At 48.1% G+C, this 24,986-nt stretch overlaps 1 protein-coding gene, 1 long non-coding RNA gene and 1 pseudogene across 9 annotated transcripts in view; 1 reads left to right on the top strand and 2 right to left on the bottom strand.

Annotated features, from left to right (window-relative positions):
- LOC110345298 (uncharacterized) lies at positions 1-24,719 on the top strand. Its single transcript, XR_015444254.1, has 4 exons — positions 1-189; positions 18,337-18,425; positions 21,628-21,761; positions 21,994-24,719. It is a non-coding gene; the product is annotated as an uncharacterized LOC110345298 (long non-coding RNA).
- Pik3c2b (phosphatidylinositol-4-phosphate 3-kinase catalytic subunit type 2 beta) overlaps positions 10,390-24,986 on the bottom strand; it is a 69,204-nt gene continuing 54,607 nt past the window's right edge. For all 8 annotated transcript variants that reach the window (XM_021242278.2, XM_087193941.1, XM_021242277.2 and 5 more), the window contains 9 exons: positions 23,873-24,029; positions 23,410-23,519; positions 22,186-22,387; positions 21,685-21,809; positions 19,817-19,934; positions 18,131-18,212; positions 17,696-17,802; positions 12,862-12,990; positions 10,390-12,146 (listed from right to left, as the gene is read on the bottom strand). In XM_021242278.2, the coding sequence (XP_021097937.1) occupies positions 11,958-12,146; positions 12,862-12,990; positions 17,696-17,802; positions 18,131-18,212; positions 19,817-19,934; positions 21,685-21,809; positions 22,186-22,387; positions 23,410-23,519; positions 23,873-24,029 (1,219 nt within the window). In that variant the 3' untranslated portion in view covers positions 10,390-11,957. The remainder of the gene's footprint in view (positions 12,147-12,861; positions 12,991-17,695; positions 17,803-18,130; positions 18,213-19,816; positions 19,935-21,684; positions 21,810-22,185; positions 22,388-23,409; positions 23,520-23,872; positions 24,030-24,986) is intronic.
- Positions 12,998-14,984, bottom strand: LOC106010829 (protein SET-like; annotated as a pseudogene).

Here is a 24,986-nt window from a genome sequence, read left to right on the forward strand (position 1 = left end):
CAGCAGTCTCTCGGGCTGGTCTGACGGCACTCGGAGAGGGAGGCCTACACAGTCTTGGCCTTGCCCGGCGGCGGAGTCGGTGTTCCAGGAAGGTCCCTGCGCCTGCAGGACAGCCACACACGGCAGCAGCGTCGGCAGTGAGCGGCAGACCACAAAATCCAGAGGTTAGCACAGGAGGCGGCGGCGGAGGTGAGAGCCATCCTGGCAGAGGAGGAGGCGTCCTAGTCCGCGCGAGACTTCTCCAGCATTTACAGGAGCCCTCCCGCGGCGGCCACTTTCCCAGATACCGAGCGTTATAAGGCCCGGAACAGCGCGGGCAGGGAAGGCTGGGTAGACGGGAGGGTGAGGGTGGAAGCGAAGTCCAAAATGGCCGCAGAGCAGACGCTGAGGCTGGACGGCTCTAGAGCTACCGGATGAGACGAAGGACGGCGGGAGTCTACGCCACCAACCTGGCGCAGCCCAACATATTTTGCATAGCCCCAGGGGCGGGTCTTTGCTCACACTTCCGCGTGGCCGCTGATTGGTTTGCCAGATGTCCCTGTCGGCTTCCTTACTCTCGGTGGAGCCGCTCTCAGGCTGAAGGTTGCATCAGCCTGGCCTAGGCTGTGCGCATGCGCGAGAGCGTGGTCTCCTGGGAGACCCCACCGTCCGCCCTCTGGGTTAAAGGGCCTGGAGCGGTGGGAGGATCTCAAGTAACGGAGTTTCTCGCGAGCCCTTTTCGGGGCGGGTACGCGAGGAAGTGTGTACGCTGATTTTAGGTTTATATATCGACGTTGCAGTAGTGTTGAGTGCTACGTAGACCGTCGAGCGGAGATCTTTAATGTACGAGTTGGGTGATGCTGTCTGGTATTAAAACAAGAATCACCTGAAGTGAAAAGACTGAAAAACTCAAATGAGAAATGAATTAGGCGTTCCTGTGGCCTCCGCCCTAGGATTTCTAAATTACTATTTAGTGTTGTCTGGGATCCAGGTTTGAGGTCTTTGGGCGATCAACTGACATGTACCCCACACAAATGAAAACCCCGGTGATGTCTCCTTAATAATACTATAGTTTTATTGGGGGGCGAGCTCAAGTCACAGAAGGTTGAATCCCCCAAACTGCTTTCGAGCAGGCAACACGTTCAACTCATATTTACTTTCTGAGCAACCAGAATCACAGGGAAGCACAGGTGACCGTTATCCTTTGAAAAAAAGTGTCTGGCAATTTCAGGTGCTGTGTTTGATTCTTGTGAGTTTGGTATTCATTTGCGTATTTCTGCTAAAACGCTTTAATCGATAGCTCCGAAGTCAAATGACAAGGACAGAAGGAGAGTAGTAACTAATGAGAACGAGGAACACAGAAAGATCTGAGGGCAGGGGGGAAGCAGCTGCTCAGAAATACGTACTTTCTCAATCCTAAAACCTTTAGAAAAATATATTAATAGTAGTTTTCATAGTAAAAGATTCATTCAAGTATGCAAATTAATTACTGGAAGCCATAGTTCCTTTTTTTGTTTTTTGGGGGGTTTTTGTGTGTGTGTGTGTGTGTGTGTGTGTGTGTGTGTGTGTGAAACAGGGTCTCGCTGTGCAGTTCAGGCTGGCCTGGAACACTCGGTGATCCTTCTGCCTCAGCCTCCCGAGTGCTGGGATTACAGGCCAGGCCACCACACCCAGCGCGTAGTTCCTTTCATTGTAAAGTGGGGCTAATACTGCAATTCCTCTTTCCCTGGGTTGGGGAGAACTAGGCTCCGAACGCAGTGCCAGGCCCAGATAGCACAGGGGCGTAAACATGAGCTGTTATTAGCCGTGCTGTTCTGCTTCAGTCCTCCCCGCTTCCCACAGCTGCAGAATAAAGGCTCATTCAGCCTGACCTCCCACCATGCTCTTCCAGCTTCTTCCCCCGCTTCGCTGCTTCTCTTCGTGCACGTTACACTGGAGAGCACTGGCCTCACTGGCCCTGGTCTCATACCATTCCTCATGCTGGCGCTTGGCCAGGAAGCTCCCCACTTTTGAGTTACTGACATATTCGTGCTTTAGGATCCAACTCACAGGTTACTGTAGGCTTGAAACCTGTGCTGCCCTTCCCAGTCAGAATTCTCTGAGCTCTCCTAGCACTTTATTATGTATCCCTGAAAATGTTCACTCCTGCTGCTCTCTGAGCTCCTTGAGGGCTGTATCCCTTTTTTCTTTTTTTTTTGGTACCGGGGCTCGAACTCGGGACCTTGTGCTTGCAAAGCAGGTGGTGGTGAAACTACTGAGCTAAATCCTGGCCCTAGAGGGCTGGCTGTATCCTAATACCTAGCACAGCAGTTTAGGCATCCTCAAGGCTCTTTTTTGTTTTTTTGAGACAGAGTCTCGTTATGTTGTCCAGGCTGGCCTTGAACTCACTCTGTAGCCCAGACTAGCCTTGAACTCATGGGAAATCCTCCTGCCTCAGCCTCCTGTGTGCTGGAATTACAAGTTATGCACCACCACACCCAGCTCTGAGGTTTCTCTTTTTTTAAACTAAATACATTTTAATAGAAAACAAAATACAAAGTAACTTTTCAGAAAACAAATATTTAATCCTTTCCCCATACATTAGAACTTGCTTTATCCTCAGGGCACAGTTTGACATGTGCATGTGCACTCAGGATTCACCACATGATGCGCTCACCACAGGAGAGACAGCGGAAATGCTAATGAGGTTTCTCTTTTGAAATCATTTCACAGGGTCCTTACAGTAAAAGACATTTTCATCAAAGTTCTAAACTTTCACACCACCACCACCACCACCATGCATGCTAGACAAATGCTCTACCACTGAGCTGCATCTCCAACCCTTTTCATTTTGTTTTGAAACAAACTCACTAAATTGTCCAGGCTGGCTCAAATTTGCAGTCCTGCCATGCCTGGGATTACAGGCATGCACCGTCATGTTGGGCTTGTTTCGTCTCCACATTCGTTTTCTCATGGGTGTGTAATGAAGTCTACAGGATACTTGGTGCATATGATCTGGCAACAGATTGAATGTAAAAGCAGCTAGAGATGAGATTCCCATTATTTTAATATAAAATAAAGCCACACACTAAAGACGTTTGGGATTTTTTTTTTTTCTTTTTGAGACAAGTTCTCAGTTTGTAGTACAGGCTGGCCTTGGACTCACAGTGATCCTCCTCCTGCCTCAGCCTCCTGAGTGCTGGAATTACAGACATGTGCCATCATACCCAGCTACATTTTTTAAATAAATGAAAAATTATTTTTCAAAACAGGAAAAGTTTATCAAGAGTATCAGGTGTAGTGGCAGTGCTGGGATTATCTCTATCGGGTGTAGTGGTAGTACTGGGATTATCTGTACTGTAATCCCAGCACTCAGGAGGCTGAGGCAGGAGGATCACTAAATTCAAGGCCAGCCTGAACTACATAGAGAGACCCTGTCTCAGAAAAACAAAAAACAGAAAAAGTTACTTATGTTAATATATAAAGGCCCCTGAGGAATTAAGCTCAGTGGTTCTGCTGCCTGCCTGGCAAGCCCAAGGTCCTGCGTTCCATCCCTGGTACAAAAAAAAAAAGGCCCTATTATTTTTAAGTGAATATTTTTAAATTCCTTAGCTTTCAGCTCTAAAATAGTAAACATCAAGAGATATAATCTGCAAAAACAGCCAGGTGTGGTGGCACAATCTCAGCACTCGGGAGGCTGAGACAGTAGGACCACTGCAAGTTCGAGGCCAGCTTGGGCTACATAGTGAAACCCTGTCTCAAAAAACAAAACAAAAGGGCCAGGGATTTAGCTCAGTGGTTCCAGCGCCTTCCTCGAATGGGCAAGGGCCCGAGTTCAATCCCTGGTACCCCAAAAAACAACAGAATCTGCAAAAACAAAAGTGGGAGGGGGTATGTCTTCAATTTTTAAGTGTGTAGAGGGATCTTAAGACCAAAAAAAAAAAAAAATTGACTGACCTAGTAGGTTGACTGACATAAAATAGGTTCCCAGTAATTTGTTGGCCAGGCACATGCCTGTAATCCCAGCTGCTCTGGAGGCTGAGGCAGAAGGACTGAAAATTTGAGGCCAGCCCACACAATCTAGCTAGATCCTGTCTCAAAAAATAAAAGGACTAGGAATGTAGCTCAATGATAGAGTGCTTGCCTAGCATGTGTGAGGCCCTGGGTTCAATACCCCATATCAGATAACAACAACAACAACAACAACAATTGTTGAATGAATGAAAGAGTAATACTTGAAAATAACAGCAGCTTCCTTATAGCAAAGCCTCTTGCATTCCACTCAACTTACTCACTGAATGACGCCACATGCCCCTAAAAGCAATGTCTTAAACCTTTCTTGGATGGGCTTCTCCATCCCCATCTAGTCATTAGATATAACTTTTACTCTCCCTTACCTTAGAAGTTGTTTTGGAGTTTTTCTGTTGTTGTTCTTTGGGTTTTTTTTGGTTCTGGGGATTGAACTCAGGACCTTTCGCTTTCGAGGCAGGCTCGGTGCCACTGAGCTAAATCCCCGGCCCAGAAGTTGTTTTAGGTGCCAGGAGCGGTGGTGCACACTTGTAATCCCAGCACTCGGGAGGCTGAGGCAGGAGGATCACTGTGAGTTCAAGGCCAGCGAGACCCTCTTTAGAAAAAGTTGTTCTATGGGGAAAACAACGAAGTATTTTCAGCTCTGAGAATTTGTGATGTTGCTTGTCTGTCTCACTCACAACCCAGCCTGCTTCAGCGAGGAGGGGAGGGGAGCTCTGCACACGGGGCTAACAATTCATTGCCATGGCTGTGTGCAAGCTGCTGAAGACAGGGAGTCCTTGGACTGGCGATCTGACTGGCAGTTTGGCAGCAGATAATTAAAACCTCAGTTCATTGTGTTTATTGGAAAAGATTTTGCCAGGCCTGAGGAAAAAGTACATAGCTTTGACTATTTTCCAGAGTTGGCACTGCTTCTAAAATCTGATCGCCGAGTATCCAGCCCTCTGCCACCTCCTACCTTTCCGGCTGGGCTCACTGCCCGAGGTCCCCATTCAGCTCCTTCAGCACTCAGAGACCACAAACCATGGCCGAGACCACTCTTTTGTGACCCAGCACCTCCTCATTTCCTGTCTTGATCCGTTGTTAAAATCACCCCCTTACAGAGACCCTTTTCTCTCTTGCCCCGCTCTAACATCCTTCTCTGGCCCTATTCCAGCCCTAGTTAAACAGAACTACCCACGCATTTGGCGCCTGTGTGACCCCTGACCTGGTCAAGGCCAGGTAGTTCCCGGAGCTCTGCTGCTCCACACTTGGGCTACTTCACAGCGCCTCCTCCTCCAGATTCCCAGCCTCCCCCGTAAAACACATTCTCAGTTTAGGCTCCCACCTCTGACTTCATCCAGGAAACAGAGCCAAACTTACATGGCTCATCTTTCCCACACCAGAGCCACCTGCGGCTCAAGCCACAACTCCGCCTTCAGTCTCCCTACAAGCCACGGGCCCCCTGGAACCCAGCCCTTCCTTTCTAAATCCCACCTCTGTCATCCCTTCTCTTCCATAGCACACAAGTTAGATCATTTACACTCATGTAGTTTAATATTGCCTATCTTAAAAATCTCTCCAAGTTTCATGCCCCTCCAAATTCCTGCACCACAACAGCTGAATTTCTCGAGAGCTGCGTGTGCTCCTGGTCTCCATTCTCTCCTGTTTTCTCTCCAACCTACCCAAGGTGGCTTTCACTCCCACCGCTCGTGCACACAGGCCTTGTCATGGCCACCAAGAAGTTTTGCTGTCTCCACCCTCTCCAGGCTGTTAGGGGCTGAGTTGTGCTCCCCAAGAGATGCTGAAAACCAAGCTCACAGGACTTGTGAGTGTGACCTGATGTGGAAATACCGCGGATTCTTCACAGACATCCAAGATGAGGTCATTAGGACATGCCCTAGTCCAGTGCGACCGTGTCCTTGTAAGAAGTAGAAACTAGACACGTGAGCACACACGGGGGGAAACCACCTGGACACAAAGGCCGAGGTCAGGGGCCATGTCTGTGAGCCAGAGCAGCAAAGGTTGACAGCAAATACCCAGGAACTAGCAGAGGCCTGTAACAGAATCTCGACTTCTCAGCCCCAGGAGCATCCCCTTCTCCTGTCCTTGCAGGGGACCATTACCAGGGCCACCTGCCTGCTGGGCAAATGCTTGACCTCTGAGGTAAACTCCTGTCCCTCCCTATGCAGTACCCGGCCTTGAACCCCAGGCCTCACACATGCCAGGCATGCGCTCTCACACTGAGTACATACCTAGCCCCAGAATGATCCTTTAAAACAAACTGGATTACCATCATGCCTTTCCCCAAATCCCCTGGTGAGCTGGGCACCATGGTGCAAGCCTCGATCCCAGCCCTGGGGCAGGAGCATTGCAAATTGCAGGCCAGCCTGGGCCACACAGGTACCTGTCTGAAAAACCAAGCCAAAACAACCCCTGCAATAGCATCTCCACCACACTGAATAAAATCAGGAGTTTTGATTGGCTTATTTTATTGGTTTTTTGGGAGGGATTTTCTGAGTGAGGGTTTCACTATGTAATTCAGGCTGGCCTTGAACTTACTGTGTAGCCCAGGCTGGCCTGAAACCTGCAGAAATCCTCCTTCCTCAGCCTTCTGAGTACTGGGATTATAGACTTGTGCCACCATGCCCCGCTCTGACTTTATTTATTTATTTATTTTTGAGACAGGGACTTGCTATGTAGTTCAGACTAGCCTTGAACTCACTATTAGTCCAGGTTGGCCTTGAACTTGTGGCAATCGTCCTGCCTCAGCCTCCCAAGGGCTGGGCACCACCACAGCTGGCTCTGATTGATGTTAAAACTCAGTTCAAATCTCCTCTGTGAAGCTACTCCACCCATCCCATCCCTCTCCCTGTCCGCCCTGTCTATGGCAGACTGTACTGTAATTGCAGCTGTCCCTCAGTATTGGGATATTGGTCCCAGGATCCTCCGCAGGTACCAAAATCCACAAATGCTCAAATCCCTCCTCTAAAATGGTACAGTATTTGCATATAACCCACATGCATCCTCCTGTATGCTTAGATCATCTCTTATTACTTATAATGCTTATTATTTTTGGTTTTTTGTGTGGTTTTTTTTGGTACCAGGGATCGAACTCGGGTCCTTGCGCTTGCACAGCAGGCAGCGTTTAATGCTTATTATAAATGCATATAAACAGTTGTCATGCTGTATACTTTAAGGAATGACAAGAAGGGGGAAGTCTACATATTCAGTGCGATTTAAAAAATTCTTTTGGGAAATATTTTCCCTTGGCTGAATCTGTGGAATGTGTAACCCGTGAATACGGAGGGAAGACTTTGTTTCCACGGTGCCTGCCCTGCTGTCCTGAGCTCCCTGACAATAGGACCCACACCTTTGTCTGGGCAGCCGCAGTGCTTGACACCCAGGAGAACACAAGTGTGGTTTGTTGAGCTGATCCAACCCCTCAGATAAGTCCACCCCCCAGATCACCTTTCCACTTCAAATACTGCCTCATTTGAGGGGGGGGTACCGGGGATCGAACTCAGGACCTTGCGTTTGCAAGGCAGGTGGCAGCACCACTGAGCTAAATCCCCGGCCCTACTGCCTCATTTTTGACCTTTCAAATCCTGTATATTCTCCCATACACACATCCCAGCAAGTTGGGTAGCCTCATTTTTGCTACTTCTTCGAACTTTGAAAACCTGGCCTTCTGGGCTTCTTGTGTTTCTCCTCTCCTGGGCCCCTCTCTCTCTCAATCCCCAGATCTCATTCCCCTCCCTCTGGAGGTTCAGATTTCTACCCCATTTGGCCAAGACAGATCCTTAACTAAGACTCTTGCCAGACTCCAGTTCTGACTTTTAAAAGGTCCTAAGGGACTTGGCCAGGATAGCAGCGACACTTCAAACCCACCAAGAAATGCAGCCATTGATACTTCCTACTTATTCTCTGAAAATCCCTTGGATTCCCACCAACCTCCCCGCATGAAATATGACTCCTAACTGCCCAGGTTTTTGAACTTGCAGGTAAAATGCTTGAATAAGGGTCACTTCACCTCCATCCTCCATTTTGGGGTTCACTTCTGGGCTACAGTTCTAACAGCTTGGTAGTTGTCAGGTGCCTCAAGAGGTTAAGATTCTCTTATAAAATGGAGTTGGGGGCCGGGGATTTAGCTCAGTGGTTTCGCCACCTGCTCTGCAAGCACAAGGACCTAAGTTTGATCCCCGGTACCAAAATAAAAATAAAATAAAATGGGGTTGGTTAAATATCACCAGACAGGGACCAAGGATTTAGCTCAGTGGTACCTCTCCGGTACCAAAAAAAAAAAAAAAAAAAAAATCACCAGACAGAAAATGTAAATGCAGAGCACTGTCTCATTCCTTTATTTAGTACTGGGGATTAAACCCAGAGCCTTCCACATACCAGGCAAGCACTCTACCACGGAGCTACACTCCCAGCCCTTTCTCAATATTATTTTGAGATAGGGTCTTGCTAAATTCCCCAGGCTGGCCTTGAACTCGCCATCCTCCTGCCTCAGCCTCCCACGTAGCTGGGATCACAGGCGTGATCCTTCCACACCATTACATCCAGCTATTTTAACATTTTTGCAACCTGCCACCAGATGCCTGGTACAAGACCACAGTACACAATTCTAGAAGTTTCCTCTATTCTCTGTGAAAGGCGGCACACCTCTGGGTAATGTTAGTTCATACAGTAAATGTTTGTGGAATGAATAAGCCATATCAACTTGCCAACAAATAATTGTAATGGGGCAAAATGGCATGTATGTGAAAGCACTTTGAAAACTATCAATATGGTACCACCTTAAGGGCCTGTATTACACGTTGCCTAGGAGGACTAGCATAAGGTTTGGAGTCAAATGAACCTGGGTTCAAACTCCAGTTTCAAGACTGGCTTTGTGCCAGGGGCAAGTTGCTTAATCTCTCTCAGCCTCAATTTCTTATCTGAAAAACAGTTAACCATAACCACCTCGTGAAGTTGTGGCCTGGCTTCATTCAGCTGACAAATGCAAAAATGCCTACTGCAGGGGCAACCCACTTTCCGGTCCCCCTTCTGTCTCTTAGAAGTCTTTCGATAAATTTTTTTTTGTTTTTTGTTTTTTGGTACCGGGGATCGAACTCGGGTCCTTGCGCTTGCGCAGCAGGCGGCAAAACCACTGAGCTAAATCTCTGGCTCTCTCAATAAATTTTTCCTACTCTTAACCTCCGTTGTTCCTAGAATTTATTCTTCGATTTTAGAGAACAGGAACTCGCATTTCAGATACCTAGCAGGTTTGGGAGTTACATCTCATCCCCCCCCATATCATTTTGGAGGTCTTGCACCGAGATTACTGGTCGGAGAGTACCTACTGTAGTAAGGATATGAGTTCCCTGAGGAAGATAGATTGCTCGCTGGTAAAGGAGGCTGGCAAACCAAGTAGTCACACAAATGGAACCAGTGACAAAAGTGCTAGACTTCTTTTACTGGGATCCACCAGATGGACCTTGTAAACAGCTCATAACTGTTAAACTACGCAATACGACTTCTATGTTGGATTCTGAAGTCCCCCAGACCTTCTCTTTATCCACTTTGTGGGAGGCTATTACTCCTCCTGGTGGAAACACTTGTTGGCTATATTCATTGTAATCCTGCTGACCTTATAATTTGGCCCAGGTATTCTTAACTGTTTCTTTGGCTTTGTCTCCTGCAGACCCCAAGATAACAGCCTGGCACCCATGGAAGCCCTTTAGATAGACCCTCTGTAGAGTAACTGGCTGCTGATGCAAACTACAGCCCTCTTCAGCCGCAAGTAGCCAGACCTGTCTTCTACCTTGCCTCCTCACAGAAGTTAGGGTAATCACAAGAAGGAATATTGCAGATATTTAAGTTAATTAGATATTCTGTAGGCAGTTAGACAGGGCAGCCTCAGAGGCCAACAAGGAGGACAATCAAGACACATTCACTGAAGGTCAGAAGAGTAAAAGGAAACTACCACACCCATGTAGGATAAATAGCAGTGACTGATATTCTAAATAAGTATCAATCACCTGGGTGGGGGACAAAGATCTTCCTAGAAAGATCCCTGACCCACCCCTTTCCTCCGAAAATCCTTGCTCATTCCTAGTACGATTTTACGTGACTTGTTTCCCCATTGGATCCCCATTTAATCAATATTACCTGGGTGACTGTACTTGTAATGTTATCAGTTGGTCACGGTTTTGTCCCACCTCATGCCCACCTTGTAAATTTCCATTGGGTCTTACAGTTTTTCCTCACCACATGGCTTTGCTGTATAAAACATGTTTGAAAAGTGGGGTGGACAGGCAACCCACTTTCCTGTCCCCCTTCTGTCTCTTAGAAGCTTTCCCTCAATAAATTTTTCCTACTCTTAAAAAAGAAAAAAAAAAAGCCTACTGCTGGGCCCCAGGCATAGCAACATTACCATTCATGAAACCACTGTTATTTTTATTTTTCACCTTGTACATCAGATGCTTTTATCTAAACATTTACACATCAACCAACCTTTAAAAAATGGCAGTTTTTTCTCAGATGTCATTTATTAGAAAATACAATTCCAGAGAAAGTAGAAGGTACAAGGAGTTTGGGAAGTGGGTACAGTACAGACCTCTTCAAATCAGGGGCACAGAAGGTCAAAATAAAATGAGCTACAGGCAAAAAGCCAGTAACACATCTATGGTCCATATATCCAGAACGGCTCTATCCCTCCCCGCTCCCCCAACAGACAGCTTCATCCTTGGCATTTTTAATGTAAAAGAAAAATCTAAATTTCTTTGCTGCCCTGCGACATCAGTGAGTGGAGTTTCTTTCCCCAGCACCTCTCAAATCCAGCCTCCTCCAGCGCAAGGAAAATCCCTAGGGAAAACAGTGGCGCTGTGGACTCCACCCCACAGCCATGCTTCCGACTGGGCAGCCCTTTGGTTCCAAACAGGTTTATGGCCCCACAGAATGAGGGGAATTCTCAGAAAAATTGTGACAGAAAAGGCGATTGGGAGAGAAGCAGCACAACAAAGAAGAGGAGGGAGAGGGAAATGCTTTGCAGAAGTGACACAGCAGGCAGCCTCGCTAGCATCTGCCTCCTAGGTACATCTGAGGGCTGGGCAGCATTTTGTCCCACCAGAAACACTTACTTGACAGAGAGACCTATGGGGAAGCACCCCCAGCCTACTCGCGGGGACCGGATGGCCCACAGCAGGGCAGAGAGAACGGAGGGTGGGGAGGAGACAGTATTCAGGCCGAGTCCTAACCAAGGAGGGGAAATGAGAGGAAAAACTTGCCCCTAACACGGGTCCCTGAAAACAGGTCCTTGGCGGAACCCGGATGATACGGATGGCCCTTCCTTACACATGTAGGTATCACGTCGCTCTCCTTTGGAGGCAAAATCAGAAAGGTCCTTCCGGGCTTCAGGCCAGCCCAGGCCCCCTTCCCTCCCCGCCCGGCTGCCCTGCTCGAAGAGAGGGAGGCTGGGCCTGAGGACCCACTGGGCCCCTCCCCGCATCATTCCTATAGCTAGAAAGCCGAACCGAACCGAACACCTAGGGAAAAGTCCAGTAAGAACCTTAGTCATACAAAAGTCCGAACAGTCTTCCTCTCGTGCCTTCTGAGGCATATGTATGTCCCTTCTCGCAAGGCTTCCTGTCCCATCTAGGACATTACTATTTCATTTTTTAAAAATAAAAATAAAGATATCCACCCACCCTCCCCTCTGCCGCTACCTCATACAGCCCGCCCCCCACACAACCAAACCAGGCATTGCTCCCTTGACACAAGGTAAACTTGAAACTTTGCTGCGACTTCACAGCTTCCGGGATGCTCTGCACGGCCAACCCAAGTCCAGCCTGCGGAGGAAGGGGCGGCCGAGAGCACCTGGCTCCCCGCCTCCTGTCCCGGAGGCCCGCAGAACAAGGGCCCTGCCCCTTCCCGGCGAGGGGAGAGTCATTTCTCCCAGCTCGGGCCACCAGCTGGAGGTCCTGGGCCGCGTGGCTCTGCTGGGCTCACAAGGTCCCATGGCTTCGAGAGCCCAGTGCGAACCAGCCCGTCTTCTCGTGGGCCAGGTCCAGCTCCCGCAGGCGGATGTGCACCTCCCCGAGGAGCACGTTCTCCCAGAACCCCTGCTCGCTCAGCACGCTCAGCTGCAGCTCCCGCTGCTGCAGGTCTCCCTTGGGGATCCCATCGTACACCAGCTGCAAACCAGAGTCCGGGAGAGAAGGAAGTGTGAGCGAGGGGAGGGGGATGGGGCAGAAGGAGGTGCGCGGGTCCCAGGCCAGAGCCCCTGTGTCTCCCCACCCTGCAGGGCCCAAGGGAACCCAGGGCCGCAGAGAATCCACGGGAGGTCACAGAGTCCAAGCAGCCCAGGGCCTCTGGCTGCTGCTCAAGTTCAGCCCAAGACCAGCAGGCTCCTCCCACCCACGGGCAAAGCCCCACGCCGCCATCCTAATGCCAGGGGGTCAGAAAGCTTGTTAGTCCAGGCGTAGTGCCTGCCTGCAAGCAGGAGACTGAGCCACGAGGATCGCACTGAGTTCAAGACCAGGCTAAACTACATTTTCTTTTAAAAAGGAAGCTTTCTATGTAAAGGGCCAGATAGTAAATAGTTTTAGCTTTATAGGTAAAGTCTAGGCCACAAGTACACAAGCCTACTACTGCAAAATGAAAGCAGCCAGACAATACCCAAGTCAGGAAGTATGGCAGACATGCTCCAGTACAGCCTATGTATCTGTGTTGTACTGGGAATGGGTCCCACAACCTTCACACTGAGCTGCATCCCCAGGGTCTCGCTAAGTTGTCCAGGCTCGGCTCAAACTTATGACCCTCCTGTGTCAGCCTCCCCAAGTAACAAATACAACTTTATTTAAGAGAAGAGGTATAGTGTGCCAACCCCTGCCCTATGCCCCCACACACCATCTCATTGTAGGTAGGGTTGCAGGTTTTCCGGGCCACTTTCGTTTTCCTCTTAGTGGTTTTCTGAGGGTCAGGAAGGAGGTAAATCTTCACATAGGGGTCAGGGTCATTCCCATCCTGAAGCAGTTGCTGTAACAACAAAAACAACAATGAAAAGATAACGATTCTTTTTTTTTTTTTTTTTTCCAGTACTGGGGATTGAACGTAGCACCCTTACAGACTTAAATCCCCAGCCCTTATTATTTTTTATTTTGAGATAGGATCTTGCTAAGTCACTAAGTTGCCTGGCAGGACTGAAACTTGTTTTTTTGTTGTTTTTTTTCCCCCCACGTACACATGTTTTATTGTAACAAAGCAACTTGTACACTTTGAACGTTTAAAACTGCACATCACCTTTTCCTTTCCAGTGAAAACAAAAAAGAATTTAAAAATAAACCAACAAAACTACAATAGAGAATGTCAATTCCAAATAAGACCCTACAGGTTCTGCTGATCCTCCCATCGAGTGGCAGGGCTCAAGTCATCATTAGAAGGAGAGGATTTTATTTTAAAAGTGTCATCTTAAACTGCAAGGATGTCTGTTAACATCACAATTAAACATGCCAAAGGAGAAGCCATGTTGTCAAATGCCCGCTTAACCCACCCAAACATCTCAAACCCACCCTTTGCTGACCTTCTATACCCCATTTTTTAAAGTTTTTTCTTTCATTAATCAAGAGAAAGTAGACAGGTACGTGCTGGTAAATGCTAACTGTCCATATTCACATAGAGACACAGTGTAATCTCTGAGCCCAATATACAGAGAAAGGAGGAAAAGAGCTAGACTTCTATGCACTACTACATAGGGGCCGAGCGCCCTCCAGCTTCCTGCAGAGCGAAGGGAGCAGAAGGGTTTTCTTTTTTCTCACAGAGCATGGTGGTGTGGATTCCATACAGTTTGTGTGAGGCAGGAGGGGATCAAAATGAATTTAGGACAGAAGGTTGTAGAGACTCTTTTCCCATTGTATTCTGCTCAAGGTATCTCCCCACTAAGTAAGTTGAGAACCACGGTGTTTGAGAAAAGACTTCAAGAACAGGGCGACTGGGCACAAGAGGGGGAAAAAAGACTGCAACTTGCTCCCAGGGACTGGAGAAAAAAAAAAAAAAAAAAAAAAGGGAATAAAAAGGGGGGCGGGGAAAAGAAGGTCGGAATCCATCAGTGTTCAATTAGTCATCTTCTCCTTCATCCTCCTCTCCTTCTTCCCCTTCATCATCATCTTCATCTTCTTCACCTTCATCCTCATCCCCTTCTTCATCAATGTCTTCCAATCCTTCTTCTTCATCATCATCATCATCTTCTTCTCCTTTGCCTTCCTCGTCATCCATATCAGGAACCAAGTAGTGCTGCAAGGGATTTGGCCAAATATCATCTTTGATGACCTCTCCTAACTCATCTGCACCTGCATCAGCATGGTTGGAAAGCAGGTAAAGAAGCTCCCGGGTTCTTCATGCTGCCTCTTCCTACTGGCTTTATGCTGTGTTTGACTCGAACGTTTCGTCAAATCCTTTCCAGATTTCCATCTGATTTCAGTGGACTTTGAAGATGGACCACCACTGTCATTCAGATGAAATTCTTTGGAGAGAACTTTATTTTCGAAGTAAGGATTTTCATCAAACTAAAAATCTATTCTGTAACCTGATTTTATATCTTCAAATTCTGTCACTTCGACTCTGGTCAAATAACGCACTGCCTCTTCATCTTCCTCCCCAAGCAGTGCAGACACTTGTGGATGGTTAACCAATGTTGTTACCCAGAAATCAGGGATTTTGGCGATCAATTCTGACCTCTTCTGAAAAAATGGTTGGCAGAGTTTGTTCTATTTCTGTTCTACTTTCAATATCGCCTCACTGGCTTGTTCATTAAGTCTGTCTATTTCATTTTGTACTTCATCAATATGTTCAGTTGCTTCTTGTTGTTCTTTTTCTCCCTTGGGCAGGTCCGGAGAGGCGGATGCCGCCTTGGACTTGGGGGCTGGAGACTGTTGGGGCTTCTTGGTCGGAGGGGTGAGCGGAGACTGGCACTTGGGGGCCACGACAGGAGGAGGAACTTGTGATCCTCCCGCCTCAGCTTCCCAGATGTGAGATTAAAGACATGCAACACCACAACCAGCTGAAGAGTTTTGTCCATTTCTTCATCCTCATTCCTGATCTACACTCCTCTCCCACACTAGTTTCTGGCAATGCATACTATTTATCTGCTTCCCAATTCATTCCATTCCGATAAAAAAGATACTTACTATGATTATGTCAGGTATTCTATTAAAGCATTACTCAGGGTGGGGCGCGTTGGCTTTGTAATCCCAGCATTGTGGGGGCACAAGTCAGGAGGATCAGTTAAAACCCAGCCTGGGCAACTTAGTGACGTAGTACAACTCTGTCTCAAAATAAAAACTTAACAGTACAAAGACCCTGGGTTCAATCCCCAGTACCAAGGGGGAGGGCACTAACCCATGGGTCAGACTGCCTATTACAGGAAGTATATGCTTCTTTTTTAAAAATTTTTTTTTGGTAACAGGGATCGAACTCAGGTCCTTGCGCTTGCACAGCAGGCGGTGAAACCGATGAGCTAAATCCCCAGCCCTAACAGGAAATATAAGCTTCTTTGTTGTTGGGGTTTTTTTGACTCATCTTTGTGAAATATATTCTTTTTGTCTAAATGCTCGGGGCAGCCCATAATGTGGCCACTTTTGAGTGAGCCATCGCGTCCTCCCCAGGCATCTTCTTGCGGAGCCATGTTGTCATTTGGTCTGTTTAACTCCTGCGTGGTGGAGACATGAGTCAGGTTAAGCTGCTTACTGCTCAAGGTCAGCTGACCAGTGATTCATCCAGCTTGATCCCTTTTTCCAGAACTGGGAGTTGAACCCAGGGCCTTGTGTACACATGCTGTACCACTGAGCTACCCCCACAGGGCCCCAGCTTTTAAAACTTAAGCAGATCATGCCATGTCTCTGCCCAACAGCCTCCAACAAGTCCTACCTATCTCTTAAAAACAACTATTTTTTTGAGACAGGGTCTCATTCAGACTGGCCTTGTACTCACTATGTAGTCCAGGCTTGCCTCAAACTCGTGGCGATCCTCCTGCCTCAGCCTCTCAAGTGCTGGGATCACAGGTGTGCGTCTTCTCCCACCTCTCACTCAGGGGAGAGGCCAGAGTCCTACTGGGGGACCCAGGCTCTGGCTCACTAGGCCCTCTCCAACCTTACCATCTGTCCATCCACCTGTTACTCCATCCACCTCAGCCCAGGCCCCTGTACTTCCTGACAGCATCCAGCAGCCCGTGGCTCAGGGCTTTTGCAACACACTGCTCCTCTGCATCCTTTCTCTCCCTCTTCTCAAGAGGCCTTCTCTCACCACTCTGCACCTGCCACCCCCAGTCCCCATCCTACCCTGGATTCCTTCTCTGCCTTGTTTCTTTTTTCTTTTTTTTTTGGTACTGGGGATTGAACTCGGGGGGTCCTTGCACTTGCAAGGCAGGCGCCAGAACCACTGAGCTAAATCCCTGGCCCTTCTGCCTTGTTTCTTGCCTAGCTCTGCTCACCACCTTCCATGCAGTAGTTTGTGTATTTGTCTCCCTTTTCCAATTAGAATGTGTGCTCCCTGAGGACAGGATTTGGTTTCATTTCTCCGTGCATCCAGAGGTGCAGCACTTGGCAAGCATGCAGTGAAAACTTTGGAGACTGAAAACTCTAGAGAATGTTTAAATTTTTAAAAATTACAGTAAAAGGCACATTGCCACTAATCCCCCTCCAAACCCTCCCCCTTGTATTGAACACACTCATCCCATTGTTCTTGCCATTTTCTGAAGCCATTCCGGAAGTCCTCTTTCATGTCTGGTTGTACCACTGTGCCTGTGTCGATGCCCTGAATCTAAGATGTTTACTTTTCAAGGTCATTTTGACTATGGAAGAGCCAGAAGTCACACGGTGCCAGATCTGGTGAACACAGTGGATGAAGACTCACTATAAGGTTTTTACAAGCCTGCCTTTCCATTGAATGGCACTCAGCAGCAGCATTCACTGCATTTTTGATCATACCTTGTAAAGACCCTCACAGACCAGACTTCCAGGACTGCTTCAGAAAGTGGCAAGAACAGTGGGATGAGCATGTTCGAAGCGCAGGGGAGTCTTTTGAGAGAAATTAATGGCAATGTGTTTCTTACTGTAACAATACATTTTTAAAACTTATTTTTTATTAGTACATGTTTGCAATACATGGTGAATATGTTCATCATGGAGAGCTGGTATGTGTACATATTGAATCTTAATCCTGTTTACCTCCCCTTCCTCTCCATACTGTAATGAATTTTTACCAATTCGAATATTTACCATATATTTTGATCACCTCTTGTATTCTATAGAATTCCCTTCCTATTCTATTCGCAGTGTTCTTATAGTCCGTACCAAAAATTTGGTCGGTATATACTGCATGATTATGCAGGAAGGATGTGGAGTGGCTGCCTTGTCACCATAACCAAGTGACAAGCCCTTTGGGCCTCTCTTTTGTAGTAATTACCACGTCACCATAATGATAATAATAGCAGTGAAGTGAGTGCTTCCCGTGCATTATCTATTTGATCCCCAAGGCAGCCCTACGAGCTTGGTACTGACATTATTCCCCTCAGGAGGATGCTGCCAGAGCCCACAGGTAACAGGCCCTGCTCTGTCTCAAACTGCGTGGTCCGAGCACTGGCCTGCCTCATGCAGTCCTGGAGGCCACTCTGCTGACACCAGGGTGGCGAAGCTCTGGCTCTTCCCAACCATACCAGATAGTGAAGGCTGTGTAGGCGAGCACTCACCAGGCCGCGGATGTGCATCACCATGATGAAGAGTTTGTTGTTTTTGTAGGAGATAGACAGCTTCACCTCCCCTCCTACCTTCCCCACGGGCCGGGCCCAGGTGCCATCTGTAGGGATGAAGGAAACCGAGAAAGGTCAGCAGGCCCACGGTGCCCCTGATGGTGCCAGGCAGGTTTCTGCTTTCTCTCTGCAGCCCCTGCCCCAGTCTGTCCAAGCCGGGCTCCTGCTATGCATGGGCTCCATCCACCTAAGCAGGGTCTGGCCATGACTTAGGGCTGGTTGGGAGGTGCAGTCTCCACAGTACCCACCAGGGAACTGGCCAAGAAAAGGGACAGGAGATGCATCAGGAAAGAGTCCCGGGAAGGGCAGGGCAGGAGAACCAGGCTTGGGGGCTCCCGAGAGGCTGGCAGGGCTCCCTTGGGGAAGGCGCCGTACCTGAGGGCTTTGGGGCCGGGCTGGTGCCCGCAGCCTTCTCATCCCGGGGCAGAGGATGGAAGAAGGTGTACACCAGGTCGCACTGGAATGGAATGAGAAAACAGGGCCCTTCTTCAGTAGGACAGCAGCCCAACAGGGAGAGGGAGGACGGCTCCGGATTAAGAGATTCAGGAAACAGAAAACCAAATATGTGTCCTTCTTTTTAGGGCATGGCTAACCAAACCAACTGTAAAAAGAATCTGGGAGATTTTGGACGTGGACCATGTGCTGAATGATGTAACAATGCTACAGTTATGTAAGGATATGTTGTTATTTTTCAGAGATGCCTAATATTTAAGGGTACAATATCATGTCTCTAATTTGTTTTAAAATACTTCATAAAAATAGATGAAGCTGGGCCGGGGATTTAGCTCAGTAGTTTTGCCGCCTGCTGCGCAAGCGCAAGAACCCGAGTTCGATCCCCAGTACCAAAAAAAAAAAAAAAAAAACAGATGAAGCTAACATGGCAAAATATTAACTGTTTAGGTAGTAGGCATATAGGCTAATTATACCATGTTTCTGCTTTTCTCTATGCTTCAAGGTTTTCATACTAAAAAGATTTTTAAAAGGAAAAATAAGATTTGGTCGCTTCAGGTCAAAAGCAGTGTGTTCTAAGGGCCAGGGATTTAGCTCAGTAGTTTTGCCGCCTGCTGCGCAAGCGTGAGGACCCAAGTTCGATCCCTGGTACCAAAAAAAAGCAGAGTGTTCATTTCAACTTCTACCTCCCCAATCAGGACATGCACTCTGCTCTTGTCCAGAGGTGCCTGCTCAGGAGGATAGTTCCTGAATAATTAGGGGCAACAAAAACAAAGCAGGTGTGGTGCCACATACCTGTAATCCCAGCACTCGGGAGGCTGAGGCAGGAAGAACCCTGAGATTTCAAGATCAGCCTAGGCTATATGAGTTCAAGGCCAGGCTGCACTACAAAGTGAGACCGTCTCAAAAAAACCAAAAAAACCCAAACAAAACAAAAAGACTGAAACCAAAACCAAAAATGAACAAAAACCCTCCTAACGATGTAAAAGTATCCACTTGAGCATCAATATGGAGAAAAATGGAAATAATCTTTCAGAAAACAAGAAGAGGGTTAGATTATTGCAAGTCAGTGCAGTAATTTGGTACAGATATTTAAAGTTCTAGCACATGCTTACTCTAAATGCTAAAGGGAGAAAGTCTCAGAATATAGAATTTTGTGTAAAACGTGACTACTACAAAATGATAAAAGCGGTGCTCGCATATGGACCAACAGAAAACATAGCAAAGGGAAGTCAGATGGGATTTAGAGTAATAGGATTTCTGATGACTGCATTAGGGCCATAATAATGCCATTTATTTTAAAAAAAAAATCTAGACGGACACACATGACAAACCTACTCATAAGCCCCTTTTCCCCAAGCAGCGCCCGCCCTCCCCCCGGTTCGGACTACTGGGTCGCCCTGGGTCCCAGCTGCTGTAAAAGCCCCTGAGTGCTCCCGGCTGCAGGGCAAGTGCTCCCTGTGCAGCCAGGAGAGGCAGGGGACAGGGGACCACGCCCCACAGGCCGCTCCGCTCCGTTAGCAGCCCCAGAAGGGCCTGCCCCTCCCCGGCGGCGCCAGACCTGCTTTCCCACGCATGCGCAGTGACAGAGGGGACTGGGCGGCTACCCACCTCGGCCACCTCCGGGGCTGCGTGGATCAAGTGCCAGATGTAGCCGTTCAGCTCCTCCCTGCGCCGCTCGGCCACAGCCTCACCCCGGGAACGGCTGATCACGAAGCGACTTGGGAAGCTGGCGGGGCAGGTGGGCAGAAAGCAGGGGAGCACGGGAGGAAATGAGGCGCAGCTTTGCCACGTTTCCTTTGGGTTTCTAGTCACTGCCCTATTATCTAACAGCCTCCCTTCCAGGCCCCCTCGGCCCCCTGGCTGCTCCCAGGTCTGACCCTCACCCCGCACACTCGCACCACACACACCGCACACTTCCAAGGTCCCCAGACTAGAAAAAGCAAATTGTGAGGCGGAGTCCTGTGGCTCCTTAGCATTGCGACCAGGCGCAATGGAGCCCCGTTTCCCCTGCCAATGTAAGAATTCACTTGGTTATTTTTTTTTCCAATGGTAGAAAAACAGGGCACAGTGGCTCACGCCTGTAATCCCAGCACTCTGGGAGGCTGAGGCAGAGGGATCACAAATTCAAAGCCAGGCTGGGCAACTTAGTGACTTAGCAAGATCCTGTCAAAAGAAAAACTAAAAACGGATAGGGATTGTAGTTCAGTGCAAAGGCCCTGAGTTCAATGTCCACTGCTGAAAAAGAAAGAAACCAAAGTGGAAAAATATACAAGACATAAAATTGGCCATTTTAATGATTCTTAAGTGAACAGTTCAGTGGCCTTAAGGACATTTACAGTTTTATACAACATATCACGGTCTATCTCCAGAACTCTTTTTTTGTTTTGAGACAGGGTTTCACTTGGTAGTCCAGGTTGGCCTCTAACTCATGGAGATCGTCCTTCCTCAGTCTACCAAATTCTAGGATTACAGGTGTGTGCCACTATGCTCAGCTCTTTTCTCTAGAGTTCTTTTCATCTTGTAAAATGCAATTCCACATCTATTAAAACAATAATACCTCAACCATCATCTTAACTTCTGTCTCTATGAATCTGACTCCACTAGATAACTCAGAGAATTTGATTCCTATGACTGGCTTGTTTCATTTAGCATAATGTCCTCAAGGTTCATTCGTGTAATTACAAATCACAATGTCCTTCTCTTTTAAGGTTGAGTAATATTCCATTGTATGTACTATATACACACCATGCTTTGTTTATCCATTTGAAAAATGGTTCCTTTTTTCTTTTTCTTTCAGTACTGGGGACTGAAATGCTAGGCAAGTGCTTTACCACTAAACTATATCTCCAGCCCCATTTTCATTTATGTATTTTTTTTTGGTACCGGGGATCAAACTCGGGACCCCGAGCTTGCAAGACAGGTGGAACCACCGAGCTAAATCCCTGGCCTTCATTTATGTATTTTTGAGACAAGTTCTCACTCTGTAGCCCAGGCTGGCCTTGAACTTGAGGCCAGCCTCTAGCCTCAGCCTCCCAAGTGCTGGGATTACCGGTGTGTAATACCACACCCAGCTCACCAGCCCTATTTATTTATTTTTATTTTGAGACAAACTAAAATTGCTACATTTCCCAGGCTGGCCTTGAACTTTCAGTCCTTCTGCCTCAGCCTCCTGAGTAGCTGGATTACAAGTGTGCACCAGCTCTGGTTTAACTGTCATAAACTGGACACTTGGGAAGAGTTCCAGATTCAACCAGTGGCCGTTCTTTAGCCACAGCCAGCTTTCCTCTGACGGGCCCAAGGCTAGAGCAAGGCTGCTTGGGCGCCAGGACAGATTGGCCAGCAGGGGGAGCACCTGTCACCAAAATCAATACCAGGCCAAGTGAAGCAGGATCTTTAAAAGGGTTTTTTGTGTCCTGCAGTCCTGCCAGCCCCATGGATGACTCCCTTCGCCCCCAGGGAGTAAAGGAGGAAGCTACCTGGGCAAGAGGGAAGAAGGGAAGAGCAGCCGAAGCTTGTTGTGTAATTCCTGGAACTCTTCAAATGTCCGCTGGATGTAAGTGGCCTCATGAGCATTCTCTCGCTTCACCTTCACCACATATATCTGCAAAGGTCAAAATCTTGCAGCACACCCTGTGCGCCGAGGGAAGGGGGGTAGTACGGAACAGAAGCGCGCATGTGTGCGGGGTGGTGGTGGGGGGGGGGTGCTTTCCAGAAGGCAGCTCACTAGTCTGGACAGCGCATGTGCGGGAATCTGAACGCAAAACTCTACTGTGTGTTTTGTGTAGGACCCTTGACTCAGAGGGAATTACCATCCGGTTCCGCTCACCTGAGCAGCGGAGAAGCCAGTGGCCTGGAGCTGTTCCGGGCACACGAGGCTCGGCGAGGGCCAGTGCGCTCTGTGTGAGTATGAAGAAATAGAACCCCAGCAAGCTGAGTCAGGAGGGGGCAGGAAAAGCTCAGGGCAGAGAAATACTTACATAACCCTTGTTGGGCTGGAAGATTCTCTCGTGCCGGCAGAGAAAAACATCAAAGAGGCGGCCAGAGCTCTTGAGAGTGTGTGTTCGAGGGGCAAACGAAAGAGTCAGCCGGTCGTCCGAGCCTGTGAACTTCATCTGGGCCAGATTATGGATGAAAAAGTTGAGCTTTGTGGCCACGCTACCCAGGCTGGACTCAATCAACCTGTCGGTGTGGGGGAAGGACGACAGGAAGAAAAGGATGTAGCCACGGACAAATCCCCTCTGCTGTGACAAGGACATCGCCCTGACTCTGAGATGAAGCAGCAGTGCCCAGTGTGAGACCCACACAGAGCAGGCACATGATTGTCTTATGCGGTTTGTTCCTGTGACTCCTGGGACCTGCTGTCCCTTCTCTGTCCATTTGAGCCAAAGGCAGTCAAAGCGAGGAAGGGAGGAATTAGGACACTGCAGGCTCAGCACAGATGTCTGAACAGTGTCGTCAAAGTGAATCCAAGGTTCACTACACGGGACCTCCCCAAGCACTGATGAATTCAGAGATTTGATTTGATTTGACTTATTTAATTTATTTAGAGACAGGGCCTCAATATGTAATTCAAAGTGGCTTTAAAATCACTATGTAGCCCAGGCTAGCCTCAAACTCACAGTGATCCTCCTGCCTCAGCCTCCCAAGTGCTGGTATTACAGGTGTGCCCCACCAGGCCCAGCTTCGGAAATTTCAATTCAAAAGTGAGTTCCCTTGAAGGGGGAAGGGTCTCACCCAGCAGGCTAAAAATGATTCCAAAATCTGTATTATTCACTGCCCTGTAAACAGTCTTTGGCAATAAGGTAAGAGGGATGACAATAACCTTGAGCCAGGCATGGTGGTGCACGCCTGTAATCCCAGCACTCAGGAAGCTGAGGCAGGAAGATCATTGTTTGGGGCCAGCCTGGGCTACATGGTAAGTTCAAGGCCAGCCTGAACTATGTACAGAGACTGTGTCTCAAAAAATTAAGAGGAAGAGAAAGAGAGAGACAATAGTAGCTCTGTATACAAAGATTAGCACCAAGATGCAGGTGGGAAACTGAGGCTGAGAGAAGCAAAATGATGTAACCAAGTCAGAGGAGTTGGGGTAACAGATCCAGCTCCAGGCTCTGCCGTCTGTACTAAGTCTTTCCCACATCCCTGGCCCACTCCAGCACCCAGGTGGCCTGGGAATCACTCAGGAACTCTGCACACGGAGTTACCTAGTGAAGTAGGTAGTGGCGTTGGCCTCTGTGTCCTGAGGTCTTAGGGCATCGTACACATACTTGAGGTCCTCCAGGTCAGAGAGCTCGGGGATCCCGCAGGACAACATCTGGACAGAGGAAAGGAACAGGGAGGGTGCCTATCACAAGAGGAAGCCCTGCTGCTTCTCCACCAAGACAAGATTTCCTACAGCAAGGCTCCCTGAGCCTTCTAGAGGGTGGTAGGCAGATGTGAGCCATGGCTGGGGGCCACAGGAATAAAGGGCCGGGAATGGGTTCAGACACCCACACAGACACCTATATCCCCAGATGGTCAGGGTCCCTGCCTCTATCCAGGGCAGACAGCTACTCCTCTGGGGCTCAGAGGAGCTGATCTCCAGGAATTCTCTGAAACAAGCCAGGGCAGTTTGAATAATGGCACCAGATAATGAGGAGGTTTTCAGAAAGAGCTGGAGCTTCTCACCAGGCCCAGGAGGTTGAGGAAGAGGTGGGTGTGCTTGCGAATGAGGTTGTAGGCTTGGCAGCAAAGGTCCACAAAATCATGGAAGCGGCTGGAAGGCTTGTCACCCCCGTTGATGACATATGCCATGTCCGAGGTGAAGACAAAGGGGGCACGGTCCCTGGGCCCAGGGGAACGGAAGGACGAAGGTCAGCGTGGAGGAGGAAGCCCACCCAAGGGCTGCATCAGGGATGGCTCCCCTCAGCCTTCATCACGACATGTATGAGCCTGAGAGATGGGGGTCTCTCTAACTTGCTTTTTCCCCATAACTTCATCTTTTTTTACCCTTGATCTTAGCCAAAAGGCTGAGAAGTGATATTTTCTTTTCTTTTTTTTTTTTTTTGGTGCCGGGGATTGAACTCAGGACCTTGCCCTTGCCAGTCAGGGGCGGTGCTACTGAGCTAAATCCCCAGCCCTTTCATCTTTTTAAACAAAATTAAATAAATTTTTATTTAAGGAATTTCACATGTAATTCCTTCAATACTCATCAAGGTCACCTTAATGAGGTTCTTTGTCTTCAAGATAGCTCTTTTTAAAAGAACAGATGCTTTATCCAGTCCTATCTGCCTTGCCACAATTCTTTTATTTCCATTTGAATTATGGACAAATGACAGCTTCAAAACTCCTGGGATCTTAGATCCAAATTTCTTTCAGCAATTTATTTTAGGAGCACTTAGGGTAGATGGATCTGACACCTTCTCTAAACACACATGAATTCATATTCATTTCCTAAGCTACCACACTGAGGAGTACAGATCTCTAGGATATGCGAGTATCTAAGATTAAAAGAAAAATTATCGGGTCTCTCATACTTTTTGCTGTCCTATAGTGCCTTCTCCCAGGCCTAAGAAATAGATCTATGAGCAAACCAGAACCACAGATAATCTATGAAGCGTTTCCAACAATGTGCAGCCACAAGACTCGTTTGCAGCCAGCCTGGGCTACACAGTAAGTTCTAGGCCAGCCTGAACTACATACAGAGACCCTGTCTCAAAAAATTAAAAGATCCCCAGAGACAGGAGTTCCCCATCTGTGGGCTGGCAATATTCTCTCCTGGTCCCCTAACTGTATTCCCGTT

The sequence above is a fragment of the Heterocephalus glaber genome, unplaced genomic scaffold (genome assembly GCF_053883595.1).
Source record: "Heterocephalus glaber isolate CG9 unplaced genomic scaffold, H.glaber_assembly_v1.0 deba00001600, whole genome shotgun sequence".
Taxonomy (NCBI): Eukaryota; Metazoa; Chordata; class Mammalia; order Rodentia; family Bathyergidae; genus Heterocephalus; species Heterocephalus glaber.